At 45.0% G+C, this 16,909-nt stretch overlaps 1 protein-coding gene and 1 pseudogene across 1 annotated transcript; both read left to right on the top strand.

Moving 5' to 3' along the window:
* The first annotated feature begins 7,129 nt into the window (after positions 1 to 7,129).
* LOC141989011 (olfactory receptor 5G9-like) lies at positions 7,130 to 10,768 on the top strand. The gene is made up of 3 exons (XM_074955217.1): positions 7,130 to 7,160; positions 7,446 to 8,370; positions 10,711 to 10,768. The coding sequence occupies exons 1-3, from the start codon at positions 7,130 to 7,132 to the stop codon at positions 10,766 to 10,768; spliced, it is 1,014 nt and encodes a 337-aa protein (XP_074811318.1).
* Positions 10,769 to 15,692: 4,924 nt separating this feature from the next.
* Positions 15,693 to 16,625, top strand: LOC141989013 (olfactory receptor-like protein OLF2; annotated as a pseudogene).
* The last annotated feature ends 284 nt before the right edge of the window (positions 16,626 to 16,909 follow it).

A 16,909-nucleotide genomic window follows, 5' to 3' on the forward strand; every position in this document is an offset into this window, starting at 1 on the left:
AACCATGCCTGCCCTCGACTGCTCTCTCTTGTGAAGCTTCCTAAGTGCAGAGTTTTTCTCCCACCAGCCTTGAAGAGAGAGTATTATTTTTTATAAGGGTCACAGGAATAATATTCTTTAATGGAGTGCTTTGGATCAGTAAGATACCCTCAGTTACCAAAAGGTCAGCTGGGTGGACTATCCCCTCCAGGAGATCTGAGCCCCAGTCATCTCTTAAAACCTGATTCACGGGAGAGGGGTTTGGCATTTTAAATACAGATTTTTCATCCTGCTCCTGGGAAAAGGCCTCCCTACAAAAGGTGGGCAGCCTCTCCGATTCCCCCTCACCTTCTGTCTGGACTTCCCACTCTGGGCTCTCTTCTGGGTCAGAGACTCCGGCATCCCCCAAGAGGGAACGTGACTCTGGTCTGGCTGTGGGCTCACAGCTAGGACAGACCCTTCCCTCATCAGCAAAATTCCCCTCTTTCCCTCAGGTTGGGCTTGCTTCCAGCTACAGAGTCCCTGGGCCCTGTTCCCACCACAGCAGTAACCAGGACCCCAACTTCCACCTTTGGGGTACATATTTCTGTACACCACAGAACAGGGCCTGTCCCCTGCCGACCTGCAACTTCCTGGCAGTCAGCAGCTGGGATGGCCTCCTTGTTACAGCTGGAGCCCTCCCCTCCCGCAGGCAGATGATCACAGGACAGGAGATGGCTTTGTCCAGCCCCTCCCACAGGGACTTGCCTTGAGCCCAGGAGCTACAGAAACTGGTAACAGCCATTCCTGCCCCCAAGGCTGCATGCTTCACTGCTACAGAGGAATTTAAGAGACTCTCTCCTATTCCCCCACTAGCCCATGTGACTTCACACACACACCCCCACCCTGGGGCTTTGAGCACAACATTCCTTCTCGCTGTTAACCAAGCCTGGAGCAGATACTGCCACATCAAAGAAATCATTCCCCAGTTGAAATGGTGCAAAATTGTGTGCCACTGTGGCAACAGTCAGCTCAGCCTGCACATCACCAGTTTCCATGTGTGCCTTAGCTGAAGGGGCAAGGACTTTCTAACCTCCCACCAGTTCCAATTCTGCCATTTCCCCTGGCAACAAATCCTTCTCCTGGATCGGGTCCCTTCTGACCACAGAAATCTCTGCACCCGTGTCCCTCAATCCCAGGAGAACTTTCCCATTCAGTTTAACAGCATGCATGTGCTGACTGCTTGGTTGTGTAGAAGCCCCCTTTACAAATCCTGTGTGGAAAGAGGCAGCAGCCTGGCTCTGAGAAGCAGCAGCTTCATGTGTTACCTGCTGCCTCTTCCCACTCAGCAAAGGACATTTATTCCTCAGGTGCTCAGTGGACTCAGAATCCTGGCACCTCTTGGGCTCCTCTGCACATACAGGAGACTTGGGACGAGTAACAGGGGAATGGGGAGGTGAACACCCAGCATCCTTTAGCCTGGGGTAAAATGGTGATTCTGCTTCCCCCAAACCTGTGTCCCTCTGCCCCTGGTTTCTGTTTAATTGTAGCTTGTGATGGCTCAAAAGAGTCTGCAAACTCAGCCATTCCACCCACTGCATCCACCTTTTTGTCCCACAAATCCTGTTTTACATCTTTACTGCACATATTCAGGAATTGTTCCCGAGTAACCAAATCACACATTTCTTCCAAGCTTGTAATGCCTTTTCCCCTCACCCACCTAACGAAAAATTCTCTCATTTCATTTTCTTAAGCCACATTACTCAATCCAGATTCCCTCTTAAGACTCCTGAATTTAACCCTTTAGGTTTCAGGTGTAATCAGAAACTGTTTCAAAACCAATTTCTTAAATTTACCATAATTTGAAGCATCATCAATACGCATCTTATTGAATATGTCCAGAGCTCTTCAAGTCAATTTTCCTACCAATGTGGTCATTTTTTGATTGTCAGGAATTGTATGGAGGGCGCACAAAGGTGATCAAATTTTCAGCAAAATCCCTGGACTCATCAGACCATAGACATATTCGCTCCCATTTGTGTATTTTTGGGCAAGTGGGGCCAGCTGCTGGAGGGTTTTGTCTCTTCCACTCCATAACAGCCAGTTCATGCTTCTGGGCCTCAATCTGGGCCTGTATTTCTCTGTCTCTTAACCCCAGGGCTCATTGTAACTGGCTGCCTCAGCTTCCAGAGCCCTTTTGTGCGCAGTTGCCTCTGCTTCTCTGAGCTTCAATGGAAACTCCCGGTCCTTTGCCTTCTCTTCTGTTTCCTGTCTGGCCAGCTCTAGTTTAGCAGCTGCCTCACTGGTAGTCATTGTTCTGCTTTCTTGTGCTGGGCCACACCCCCTCTGCAGTTCACTGAAACTGAGATGCACTCAGCTCAGGCTGGGCTTCTTAGTTAACAGAGACTTTCCCAGTACCCAGCATTCAGCCTTTCTGGGCAGTCAGCAACTTCGGCAGTTCTAGCTTCTTTTGATCTTCACTCTTACTTATTTTGCTTATTTTTCTGTCCCTATTTCCCTTACACAAAATAAGCAATCAGAAAATAACAAACCAGTAACCACTTTGGCTGTTCTCTACCCACCACAGCCAAAACTCACTGAAAATCATGACCAGAATCTCCAAGAAATCAGCTGTGCACAAATCCTGCTTGACTATGCCACTGTGATGTGTTGGGTCCCAGAAACGTCTTTGGAACTGTCACGTGATGGGCTGAGTCTCCCTCTGAACCTGTTTTCCCTGCCAGTACATTACTTTCTTTGAGCTAGACACGCTTGCCTGCTGCAAACCCAGATCAAAGTCTCAACCATGTCCCGCACAAGCTGCAGGTTTAACTGAAAACAGCTTAAGAAGTGCTCCTGTTTCTAACATTCAGATAACCAGCTCCCAATGGGGTCCAAACCCCAAATAAATCAGTTTCAGTCTGTACAAAGTTTATGCAGGGTAAACTCATAAACTGTTTGCCCTTTATAACACTGATAGTGAGATACACACCTCTGTTTGCCTCCCCCCACCCCCCCAGGTATTAATACATACTCTGGGTTAATTAATGAGTACCAAGTGATTTTATTGTATACAAAAAGTAGGATTTAAGTGGTTCCAAGTAATAACAGACAGAACAAAATGAATTACCAAACAAAATAAAATAAAACACATAAGTCTAAACCTAATACAGTGAAAAACAAAATTCAGGTAACTCTCACCCTCAGAGATGTTGCAATAAGCCTCTTTTACAGACTAGACTTCCTCCTAGTGTGGGTCCAGCAATCAATCATACACCTGTAGTTACTGTTCTTTGTTCCAGTTTCTTTCAGGCATCTCCTTGGGGTAGAAGGACTACCTTCTGTGACAGCTGAAGACAAAATGGAGGGTTTTCCCCAGGGGCTTATATAGTCTCTCTCTCGTGGGTGAAAACCTCTTCCCCTCTCCTATAGAGAATCCAGCTCCAAGATGGAGTTTTGGAGTCACACGGGCAAGTCACATTTCGATGCATGACTCAGTTCCTTACAGGCCGATGCCACATTCCCAGGAAAGCTCAGATGTGGATTGGCGTCTCTCAAAGTTGATTGTTAGCTTCATCGTTTCTTGACTGGGCACTTACAGAGAATAGTCTTTTCTCAAATAGCTGACCAACTGCTTCACTGAGGCTACTTAAAATCAAACAAGTACAGAGCCAATATTCATAACTTCAGGTAAAAAAATGATACATGGAAATAGGATGACTATATCCAATAGATCATAAGCTTTGCAGAGATATGTTACATGCCCAATCTAGCATATAACATATTTCAATTTTGTCATATTTACAGCCATGAGCATATTTCTATAAAGAATTATGGGGAGCAACATCACACTCTGTTTCTCGGACTGTAAGTTATAGGAAATAAATAAAATTAGCAAAAGAATCAGGAGGGAGCTGGCCTGCTTGGAGACATTTTGTAGCAGCATCTGCAGAGATGCTGCAGACATCTTCAGTGTTAACCACGAGTTTGGGGAATATCCTACTTTTTGAAGCCCGCCCTGATGTTGGCATTTTCAGTGACGACTGCCCCAGGCACCTCCGGGTCACAGGAAGCAAAGAAAGAGGAGGAGGAGTTATGAGTTCCTAGAGAAAGTAGGGGCAGAGCGTTTCATAGGCACAGACCTCTGGTGACAGACTTTGGAGTTTCTGAATACAGAGATTGCTGGTTGTTTCCGCTGGTGTTCAGGGAAGCAGGACGTTGTGTACATTCTTTGGAACCCGTCTCCCAGAGGTTATACTAAAGAATATGGCTGACTTGGATCATCAATTTTTCCTCCTAATACAATATACCCTGCAATGCCTCACAGGTTGGCAGCACTTAGGAGAAGGGGGCACCAACATTCCCTAGAGCACAGATAATACCGGGAAAGCCTGAACAGCCGTGGGGAATAATTTCTCTTACCATAGTGAAGAAGGGAAAAGTCATCAATGGGCCTGCATTGGATCTCCTTGGGGGAGGTGATGACCACAATGTCCTTGTGCATCTGCAGCCATGGATCAGTGCATGGGCCCATGCCTGTGGTGACCTCACCCTTTCATGTCAATCAAACACTACTGTCAGTCAGCACCACACCTTTGGTGTGACTGGGATATTTTCTAGGTTGGTGGCTGTGACATACCATTGTACAACTCAGAGTAATCAGCAGATGTGTCACACCTACATGCAACCTTGCAATGCCTTGCTGAAGTGGCTTCCACCTGGGCCACTCACAAACAACTTTCAAGCATGCAAACTGCACCCGAGGCATGTGTGTGTAACTGCAACCTGGCCAGGGATAGATGAGCTACACTCAGGCTCTCACCACCCTTGGTTATAGTGCAGGGTGACCCCAACACACTCCCCAGTCTTCTATTTCCCTCCAGAAATGTACAATCTGTGCTCCCCAGTCCTCTCCTGGACAATAAAGGTTACATTCTCTATTATTTCTTTATCAGCACTAATATGCATACAACTCTCAAACATTTGTGTTTAAGCACACTGGATTAGATAAAACAATAAAACAAAGTTTATTGAGCACAAAGATAGATTTTCAGTGAGTGTAAATGAGAAGGCAAAGAAGTCACACATGGTTACAAGAAAAATAGAGCTAGAATGCAACTTGTGCCGAAGTTAATAAATGATGTGAAATTCAAAGCAAAAGTTTCCTCACCACATTCTTAGAGAAGTCTTACTTACAAAACTTCTTAGTTCAGGACCCCTCCCCCAGTCCAGTGGCTGCTTCCTTTCTCCCTTCACATGCAGTGAATCAATGGGCAAGCAGAGAGAGAACGAGTGGTGCCTTGGGATGTCTGCCCCTTCTTTTTATAGTCCTATCCCCACCTTGAGAAACATTTCCACCTGGTTACCAGGAAACAAAATGTCAATGTAGAAGGATGTTCCCTTCTGCTTTTTCCTCACCTTTTTGGGCTACCTTTGTTTCCCTTCCTGCTTAATGACTCTGGTTACTGTTTAGATACAAAATTAATGAGAGCACACGTTTCTTTGTTGAAGAGAGACCAGTTTGCCAGCCTCAGTTTGGAACATATGTGAATAACATGATACAGTGTCACCTTATAACTTCACATATATTATAAAACAAAATGTATTAATATTTGTGATGAGAGCATGACTATTTCTAGTTGACTCATAGATTTATTTAGCATCTTAAACTGAGCTCTGTGTGCAGATAATATGCATGCAAGAGGGATAGTTTTGTGAACTGCAGAATTCTTTAGCATGCTGAGGTCTCCCTCTGAGCTCCTCTGGTCATCATGTGGTCTCCATCAAGCAAAATGAGTGTACCTACCTTTCCTACTTTGGGAAGTAACCTAGCAACAGAAGGACATAAGATATCATTGTGATTGGCATGCTATAAATAGCTGGATAACCTGGAGTACTCTTACATGTCTTACAGGTTTTACATTCCACCTATCGGGGCGAGGACAATGAGGTGATTCTGAAACCAGGAATGACTTAGAAGACGTCACCTGTACCTGCAAACAATTCATACATTTCACCTGTATCGAACATTCTGTTCCTTTGATTCCAAATTTCTTGCTAAGGCTGGTTGAAAATTTTTCTTAAGCCTTTTTCTATGGGAAATTCGATTTTGCATTCAACTATTTTTTTCATGAAATTATTTTTCCCTGGAAATTATCAGCTTTCCATCAAAATACAAAACTCCCATCCTCCCAATACCATGGCTGTGTGACTCTGGTGAAGTTCCAGGGCAGTTCCGCAAGAGGAGAGACCCTGATGCATAATGGGGGGATGTAGTCCAGCCTGGGAGCCTGGCCCATGGAAGAGATTGGTGGTGTGTGGTACCTGAGGCACCCCCGTGGCATTTCCAGATCGATATGTTAAGTTTTTAGCAAAAAGATTTCCACGTCGAAATATTAAGGTTTTAGCAAAAAAATATTAGTCTCCACAAAAAAAACACACACAAAAAAACTTTGTGGATCAGATATACACAGTACCCAACTTGCACTGAAAACATCATGATGAAATATACCCTAACCTCATACTCTGTAACTATGGTAGAAATTGAATCATTTAATAACACAGTAAGAAATAGTGGGACAAATTAATCCCCAGGGCACCAATTACACCAAGGTGGCTTTGGTTCACTGAATGCATTAATTCGGTGTTGTGTCTCTCTGAGCTCAGGTATTCCCAGTTGCTTCTGGAATCATGTCCCATAGATCACATATGTCAGTATAAAATTTCCCACATGCTCCAAACTGGCAGTTTCTATTGATGGGGAAATGTCACCACATCTCTCTCTCTCTCTTCTCAGCAGGTACGTGCTATTGTCCTGAATTACAGTCACACACACATGCAGATATGATGTTTATCAGCAGGTATTGAATTCAGGACCTCCAGCACTTAAAGCCTCAGTCCCAGCTCCTACCCCCTCAGATAAAGAGCTACCTCCTGCGTTGGAAATATATCGGCAATTACCTCATCACCAAAGCCAGGGTTTTCCATTATGTCTCTGGATTTTCATACAGGCTCAAGTAAATGCCAAAAAGCTTAATTAGCACAGTAAGCAACTTGAGCCCAAAAGGACATTCCAAGCCATAGAGCTCCCCTTTCCTAAAGACAGTAGAAAGATTGACACTATTTTCCTTTCACCCCTTCTTTCGGGAAGGAATAATCTCTTCAAGCTGAGATGGTTTTTATCCCGATTCAGTTACAGCAGAGTCACAAGTCACTGTTGACTGCTGGGATTAGTGAACAGGAGTGTCCATGTGGGGGGCATGATTAACCTCTGTCATTGTATTTATGCAGTGTGTATTTTATTGAACAACTGGAAAGATCAGTTGTGAACATCAGGCTCTGTGTACTAAGCCCTTCCCTGAGCCGGTACTGATGTCCATTGAGAAACTGATCTCCATTTATTTTCACGGACTTCATTACAGAGAAGGAACAGGTTTTCCACACCATCCACCTGCCCACATCTCCGTAGCTTCCAGATGACTCTTCAGAGGAGATGGAAAGGGGAAATCACTCGGAGGTGACTGAGTTCATTCTCTCAGGACTGACAGACCGTCCGGAGCTGCAGGTCCCCCTCTTTGTGGTATTCCTACTGATTTATGGTATCACCCTGGTGGGGAATGGGGGGATGATCTTGTTAATCACAATTGATCCCCGACTCCACACCCCCATGTACTATTTCCTCAGTAATTTGTCTTTCTGTGATCTTTGCATTTCCTCGATAATTTCCCCTAAGATGCTGCTGAATTTCTCCGTTGAGAAGAAAAGCATTTCTTACACTGCCTGTGCTGTGCAAATGTCTCTCTCTATCCTTTTTGGAGTTGTTGAGTGCCTCTTGCTGTCTGTGATGGCGTATGACCGTTATGTGGCCATCTGTAACCAGCTGCTCTATACGGTCACTATGTCCAGGCAGCTTTGTAATCAGCTGGTGGCTGGGGTGTACGCTGTGGGGGTGGTGCATTCAATGATATACGCATGTTTTACATTTCGACTGTCATTCTGCAACTCCAACATCATCAATCATTTCTTCTGTGACATCCCACCACTGTTGGCGCTCTCCTGCTCTGACACCCACATCAATGAGATTATGATGTTTACTTTAGCATGCTGCATTATCGTGATCAGCTTTGTGACTGTCCTCCTCTCCTATATCTATATCACCTCCACCATCCTGCAGATCCGCTCCGCCAAGGGCCGGCGCAAAGCCTTCTCCACCTGCACTTTCCACTTGACCACTGTGGTTCTGCTTTTTGGCACCCTCCTCTTCATGTATTTGCGCCCCACCTCCAGCTATTCCATGGACAGAGACAAAGTGACCTCAGTGTTTTACACGCTGGTGATCCCCATGTTGAACCCCCTCATCTACAGCCTGAGGAACACGGAGGTGAAGGACGCCTTGAGGAAAGCAATGAATAAACTCCTAACCAATCCTTGAATCTGTATTTTTCATTATTGTATTGTTATTACTATTAATTTGTTTGTATTCCAACAAGGTCTGCAGACCCCAACTGAGATCAGTGGACAAAACAGGGGAAGAATCAGAGTTCCAGAAAGAGAGAATGATTTTATCTGCTGGTGCAAGGGGCATCCACCTAGATATTCCAGCATATTCCAGTTATGTCATATTCATGAGCATATTTTCATAAAGCATATGGAGTGTAATGTCACACATAGCTTTGCCCAGCCCTGGACAGAAGGGAGAATTGAACCTGGATCTACCACCTCACAGGTAAACATCTCAGATATTGGGCTAAAAATTACAAAGGGAAGGATCACCACTGCCTCCTCCAGTGGCTGTCTTGCGATCGCCATGAGTTTTCAAAGATAATGGCCAATGGCTCTGCTATCATGTCCGCCAATTCCTTTAGCACTCTCGGATGCAACGCATCCGGCCCCATGGACTTGTGCTCATCCAGCTTTTCTAAATAGTCCCGAACCACTTCTTTCTCCACAGAGGGCTGGTCATCTCCTCCCCATGCTGTGCTGCCCAGTGCAGTAGTCTGGGAGCTGACCTTGTTCGTGAAGACAGAGGCAAAAAAAGCATTGAGTACATTATCTTTTTCCACATCCTCTGTCACTAGGTTGCCTCCCTCATTCAGTAAGGGGCCCACACTTTCCTTGGCTTTCTTCTTGTTGCCAACATACCTGAAGAAATCCTTCTTGTTACTCTTAACATCTCTCGCTAGCTGCAACTCCAGGTGTGATTTAGCCTTCCTGATTTCACTCCTACATGCCCGAGCAATATTTTTATACTCATCCCTGGTCATTTGTCCAATCTTCCACTTCTTGTAAGCCTCTTTTTTGTGTTTAAGATCAGCCAGGATTTCAGTGTAAAGCCAAGCTGGTCGCCTGCATATTTACTATTCTTTCTACACATCGGGATGGTTTGTCCCTGTAACCACAATAAGGATTCTTAAAAATACAGCCAGCTCTCCTGGACTCCTTTCCCCCTCATGTTATTCTCCCAGGGGATCCTGCCCATCAGTTCCCGGAGGGAGTCAAAGTCTGCTTTTCTGAAGTCCAGGGTCTGTATTCTGCTGCTTTCCTTTCTTCCTTGTGTCAGGATCCTGAACTCGACCATCTCATGGTCACTGCCTCCCAGGTTCCCATCCACTTTTGCTTCCCCTACTAATTCTTCCCGGTTTGTGAGCAGCAGGTCAAGAAGAGCTCTGCCCCTAGTTGGTTCCTCCAGCACTTGCACCAGGAAATTGTCCCCTACATTTTCCAAAAACTTCCTGGATTGTCTGTGCACCACTGTATTGCTCTTCCAGCAGATAACAGGATGATTGAAGTCGCCCATGAGAACCAGGGCGTGCAATCTAGTAGATTTTGCGAGTTGCCGGAAGAAAGCCTCTTCCACCTCATCCCCCTGGTCCGGTGGTCTATAGCAGACTCCCACCACTACATCACCCTTGTTGCTCACGCTTCTAAACTTAACCCAGAGACTCTCAGGTTTTTCTGCAGTTTCATACCGGATCTCTGAGCAGTCATACTGCTCCCTTACATACACTGCAACTCCCCCACCTTTTCTGGCCTCCCTGTCCTTCCTGAACAGTTTATACCAGTCCATGACAGTACTCCAGTCATGTGAGTTATCCCACCAAGTCTCTGTTATTCCAATCACATCATAATTCCTTGACTTTGTCAGGACCTCCAGTTCTCCCTGCTTGTTTCCCAGGCTTTGTGCATTTGTATATAGGCACTTAAGATAACCCGCTGATCGCCCCTCATTCTCAGTATGAGGCAGGGGCCCTCCCCTCTCACACACTCTTGCTTGTGCTTCCTCCCGGTATCCTGCTTCCCCACCTACCTCAGGGCTTTGGTCTCCTTCCCCTGGTGAACCTAGTTTAAAGCCCTCCTCACTAGGTTAGCCAGCCTGCTCGCGAAGATGTTCTTCCCTCTCTTCGTTAGGTGGGGCCCGTCTCTGCCTAGCACTCCTCCTTCTTGGATTCTTCATGGTCAAAGAATCCAAAGCCTTCTCTCCGACACCAGCTGCGTAGCCATTCATTGACTTCCACGATTAGATGATCCCTACCCGGCCTTTTCCTACCACGGGGAGGATGGACGAGAACACCACTTGCACCTCTCAAACTCCTTTATCCTCCTTCCCAGAGCCACGTAGTCTGCAGTGATCCACTCAAGGTCATTCTTGGCAGTATCATTGGTGCCCAAGTGGAAAATCAGGAAGAGGCAGCGGTCCGAGGGCTTGATGAGTCTCGGCAGTCTCTCCATCACATCATGAATCTTAGCCCCTGGCAAGCAGCAGACTTCTCTGTTTTCCCGGTCAGGGTTCTGCAGTTGTAGCTTCTTTTGATCTTCACTCTTACTTATTTTGCTTATTTTTCTGTCCCTATTTCCCTTACCTGATATAAGCAATCAGAAAATAACAAACCAGTAATCACTTTGTCTATTCTCCACCCACAATAGCCAAAATTCACTTAAAATCACTACCAGAGTCTCAAAGCTATCAGCTGTGCACAGATCCTGCTCAGCTATGTCACTGTGATGTGTTGGGTCACAGAAACCCCTTTGGGACTGCCACCCGGTGTGCTGAGTCTCCCCCTGAGCCTGTTTTCCCAGCCAGCTTGGGACTTCAGTACCTTACCTTGTCTGAGCTAGACACGCTTGCCTGCTGCAAACCCAGATCCAAGTCTGAACCACATCCCCCACAAGCTGCAGGCTTCACTGAAAACAGCTTAAGAAGTGCTCCTGTCTCCAGCACTCAGATGTCCAGCTCCCAATGGGGTCCAAACCCCAAATAAATCAGTTTTACTCTGTACAAAGCTTATACAGGGTAAACTCATAAACTGTTTGCCCTTTATAACACTGATAGAGAGATACACACCACTGTTTGCCTCCCCCCTCCCCCCGCACCTCCTCCCAGTATTAATACATACTCTGGTTTAATTAATAAGTAAAACGAGATTTTATTAAATCCAAAAAGTACCATTTAAGTTTTTCCAAGTAATAACAGACATAAAAAAATGAATTAAAAACAAAATAAAATAAAAAACATAAATCTAAACCTAATACAGTAAAAAAACGAAATGCAGGTAAATCTCACCCTCAGAGATCTTGCAATAAGCCTCTTTTACAGACTAGACTTCCTCCTAGTCTGCGTCCAGCAATCACTCACACCCCTGTAGTTACTGTACTTTGTTCCAGTTTCTTTCAGGCATCTCTTTGGGGTGGAAAGACTACCTTTTGTGACAGCTGAAGACAAAATGGAGGGGTTTCACCAGGGGCTTATATAGTCTCTCACTTGTGGGTGGAAACCCCTTCCCATCTCCTGGCAGAATCCAGCTCCAAGATGGAGTTTTGGAGTCTCATGGGCAAGTCACATGTCCATGCATGACTCAGTTACTTACAGGAAGGTTCCACATTCCCAGGAAAGCTCAGATGTGGATTGGCGTGTCTCAGAGTTCATTGTTAGCTTAAGTGTTTCTTGGTTGGGCACTTACAGAGAATAATCTTCTCTCAAGAAGCTGACCAACTGAGGCTACTTAAAATGAGGCTACTTTCAATGAGGCTACTTAAAATCTAACAAGTACATAGCCAATATTCATAAAAAATGATACATGCATGGAAATAGGATGAATATATGCAGTAGATCATAACCTTTGCAGAGATATGTTGCATGGTCTATCTAGCATTAAACAGATTTCATTTATATCATATTTATATCCATTAGCATATTTCTATAAAGAATTATGGAGTGCAACATCACACTCTGTGTCACAGACTATAAGTTATAGGAAATAAGTAATATTAACAAAAGAATCAAGAGGGAGCTGGCATCCTCAGAGATACTTTGTTGCAGCATCTTCAGAGATGCTGCAGAGATCTTGAGTGTTCACCACCAGTTTGGGGAATATCCTCCTTTTTGCAGCCTGCCCTGACCTTTGCATTTTCAGTGAGAACTGCCCCAGACACCTCCGGGTCACAGGAGAGACCGAAACCAGGAGGAGGAGTTATGAGTTCCTAGTGGAAGTAGGGCCATAGTTTTTCCTGGGCACAGACCTGGAGTGACAAACTTTGGAGTTTCTGACTACAGAGATTGCTGGCTGTTGGTTGTTTCTACTGGTGTTCAGGGAAGCAGGACTTTGCCTCCATTCTTTGTAACCCCTCTCCCACGGATTATACCAAAGAATATAGCTGAATTGGATCATCAATTTTTCCTCGTAATACAATCAACCCTGCAATGTCTAACAGGTTGGCACCACTTAGAAGAAGGGGGCACCAACATTCTCTGAAGCACTGTTAATACCAGCCAAGCCTGCACACCCTTGCGGGATAATTTCTGCTACCATAATGAAGAAGGGAAGAGTCATTACTGGGCCTGCCTTGGATCTCACGACCACAATAACATTGTGCATCTGCAGCCATGGATCAGTGAATGGGCCCATCCTTTGGGGGACCTACACTTTCATGTCAATTGAACACTGCTGTCAGTCAGCACCGCACCTTTGGTGTTACTGCGATATTTTCTAGGTTGGTGGCTGTGACATACCAGGCTCCAACTCAGACTAATCAGCAGCTGTGTCACACCTGTCTGCAACCTTGCAAGGCCTTGCTGAAGCGGCTTCCCCCTTCACCACTCACAAACAACCGTCAAGCATGGAAATCACACCTGAGGCATGTGTGTGTAATCGCAGCCTGGCCAGGAGTAGTTGGGTTACACTCATGCTCTCACCACCCTGGGTTATACTGCAGGGTGACCCCAACACACTCCCCACTCTTTGATTTCCCTCCCGAAATGTACATCCTGTGCTGTCCAGTCCTCTCCTGGACAATACAAGCTACACTATCCATTATTTCTTTAATAGCACTAACATTCCTGCAACTTAGCTTCTCAGACACTTCTGTTTATACACACTGGATTAGATAAAACAATAAAAATCAAAGTTTATTGACTACAAATAAGGAGGCATAGAAGTCAGAGATGGTTTCAAGAAAAATAAAGCTAGAATGCAACTTCTTCCTAAGTTAACAAATGATGTGAAATTCAAAGCAAAAGTTTCCTCACCACATGCTCTCAGCAGTCTCACTGACCAAACATCTTAGGTCAGGACCCATCCCCCAGTCCAATGGCTGCTTCCTTTCTCCCTTCAGATGCAGAATCAATGGGCAGAGAGAGGGAGAGAGAGAGAGCTGTGCCTTGGGATGTCTGCACCTTCTTTTTAGAGTCCTATTCCCCCTTTGAGAAACATTTCCACCTGTTTACCAGAAGACAAAGTGTCTTTGTGGAACGATGTTCCCTACTGCTTTTTCCTCATCTATTTAGATACATAATTAAGTAAAACACACATTTCTTTGTTTGAGACAGAGCAGTTTGCCATCCTCAGTTTTGAACATGTATTTATAACACAATACAGTGTAATCTTATAACTTCACATCCATAATACAAAAATATTATCAATATTTGTGAGGAGAGCATGACTAATTTTAGTTGACTCATAGATTTATTTAGCATCTTATAGCTGAGCTCTGTGTGCAGATAATATGCGTGCAAGATGGACAGTTTTGTGAACTGCACAAGTCCATAGCGTGTTGTGGCCTCCCCCTGAGCTCCTCTGGTCATCATGTGGCCGGCATCAAGCAAAATGAGTGAACCTATCTTTCCTACTTTGAGGAGTAACCTAGCAAGGGAAGGACATAGGACAGTATGGTGATAGGCGTGCTATAAATAGCTAGATAATCTGGAGTACTCTTACATGTCTTAAAGGTTTTACATTCCACCTACTGGGGCCAGGACAATGAGGTTACTCTGAAACCAGGAATGACAGAGAAGATATCAGCTACACCTGCAAACAGTTAGTACATTTCACCTGATCTAACTTTCTGGTCCTTTGATTCCAAATTTGTTGCTAAGGCTGGTTGAAATTTTTTCTTGAGAAGTTTTTTTGATAGGAAATTGGATTTTCCATTTAACTATTTTTTTCCAAGAAGTTATCTTTTCCCTGGAAATTATAAGCTTTCTATCAAAATACCAAACACCCATCCTCCCTAACCATGGCTGTGGGACTCTGGTGATGTTCCAGGGAAGTTCAGCAAGAGGAGAGTCCATCATGCATCATGGTGGATGCAGTCCAGCCTGGGAGCCTGGCCCATGGATTGGTTGTGTGTAGTGTCTGAGGTACCCTGATGGTATTTCCGAGTCAAATTATTAAGTTTTTACTGAGAAGATTTTGGTCTTCACAAAAAAAAAACCCTTTGTGGCTCAGGTCTACACAGTACCCAGCCTGAAGTGAAAACAGCAGGAAGAAATATACCGCTAACCTCATACTTTGTAAATCTGGTAGAAATTGCATCATTTAATAAACCAGTGGAAAGAGTCAGTCAAATTGGTCCCCAGGGCACCAATTACACCAAGGATGACTTTGGTTTACTGAATTCATTAATTACGTGTTATGGCTCTCTGAGCTCAGCTATTCCCAGTTGCTTCAGGAATCATGTTACATAGATCACACATCTTAGTATAAAGCTTCCCGAATGGTCCAAACTGGCAATTTCTGTCAATGATTAAACACCACCACAGCTCTCTCTCTTCTCAGCAGGTACATGCTATTGTCCTGAATTACAGACACGCACACACGCAGGCACATTGGGGATCAGCAGATATTGAATTACAGACCTCCAGCACTGAAAGCCTCAGCCCCAACTCCCACAACTTCAGCTAAAGGAGGGACCTCCTTGGTTGGAAAAAATTAGGCAATTACCTAGTCACTGAAGCCAGGGCTTCCCATGATGTCTCTGGGTTTTCATACAGGCTAAAGTAAATGCCCAAAAGCTTACAAAGCATGGTAAGCAACTTTACCCCAAACGTACATGCCAAGCCAGAGAGCTCCCCTTGCCCAAAGAGTGTGGAAAGATTGACATTCCTTTACTCTCACCCCTTCTTTCGCTAAGGAATAATCCCTTCAGACTGATTCTCTCCCAGCAGAGTCACAAGTTGCTGTTTTCTTTTCGGATTCGTGAACAGTAATATTTGTGTGTGGGACATGATTAACCTGTGTGTCATTGTGTTTGCACAGAGTGTGCATTTTATCGAACACCTGGAATGAGCAGCTGTGAACACCTGGCTGTGTGGACTAAGCCCTTCCCTGAGTGGGTACTGATGTCCACTGAGAAACTGATCTCCATTTATCCTCTCTTACCTCTTTACAGAGAAGGGACAGATTTTCCTCACCATCCACCTGCTCACATCTCTGTAGATGCCTGATCTGTGTTCAGAGGAGATGGGAAATCACTCGGAGGTGACTGAGTTCATTCTATCAGGACTGACAGCTCGTCCAGAGCTGCAGGTCCCCCTCTTTGTGGTATTCCTACTGATTTATGGTATCACCCTGGTGGGGAATGGGGGTTGATCTTGTTAATCACAATTGATCCCCGACTCCACACCCCCATGTACTTTTTCCTCAGGAAATTGTCTTTCTGTGACCTCTGCCTTTCCTTGATAATTTCCCCTCTAATGCTGCTGAATTTCTTAGCCGAGAGGAAAAGTATTTCTTACACTGCCTGTGCTGTGCAAATGTATCTCTCTATCATTTTTTCAGATGTTGAGTGCCTCTTGCTAGCTGTGATGGCATATGACCGTTATGTGGCCATCTGTAACCCGCTGCTCTATACGGTCACCATATCCAGACATCTTTGTAAACAGCTGGTGGCTGCAGTGTACGCTGTGGGGGTGGTAGATTCAGTGATACACACGTGTTTTACATTTCAGCTGTCATTCTGCAGCTCCAACGTCATCGATCATTTTTTTCTGTGACGTCCTCCCACTGTTGGTGCTCTCCTGTTCTGACACCCGCATCAATGAGATTGTGATCTTTGCTTCCATGAGCTCCACTCAAATGATCAGCTTTGTGAGTGTCCTCCTCTCCTATGTCAATACCATCTCCGCCATCCCATAGATCCGCTCTCTCGAGGGCCTCCACAAAGCCTTCTCCACTTGCACTTTCCACTTGACCTCTGTGGTCCTGTATTTTGGCACTCTCTTCTTCATGTATTTACGTCCCACCTCCAGCTATTCCATGGACCCAGACAAAGTGACCTCAGCGTTTTACATGCTGGTGATCCCCATGTTGAACCCCCTCCTCTACAGCCTGAGGAACACGGAGGTGAAGGATGCCCTGAGGAAAGCAATGAATAAACTCCTAACCAATTCTTGAATCTTTTAAACTGTGTATTGGTTTAATGGTGGGAAATGGAAATAGGTGAATTCAATTCCCAGCCCATTACATAGTAATATCATAGAGCCCGTGGGAGTATTGTTGTTTATTGTATTGTTGTTATTATTTTTTTTTTTTGTATTCCTACAAGGTCTGCAGGCCCCAACTGAGATCAGTGGACATAACATGGGAAGCATCACAGGACCAGAGAGAAAAAATGATTTTATAAGATGGTGGCCAGGGGCATCCACCTTGAGGATGAAATGTTCAACTTCAGATCTCAG

The sequence above is a fragment of the Natator depressus genome, chromosome 6 (assembly GCF_965152275.1).
Source record: "Natator depressus isolate rNatDep1 chromosome 6, rNatDep2.hap1, whole genome shotgun sequence".
Classification (NCBI taxonomy): Eukaryota; Metazoa; Chordata; order Testudines; family Cheloniidae; genus Natator; species Natator depressus.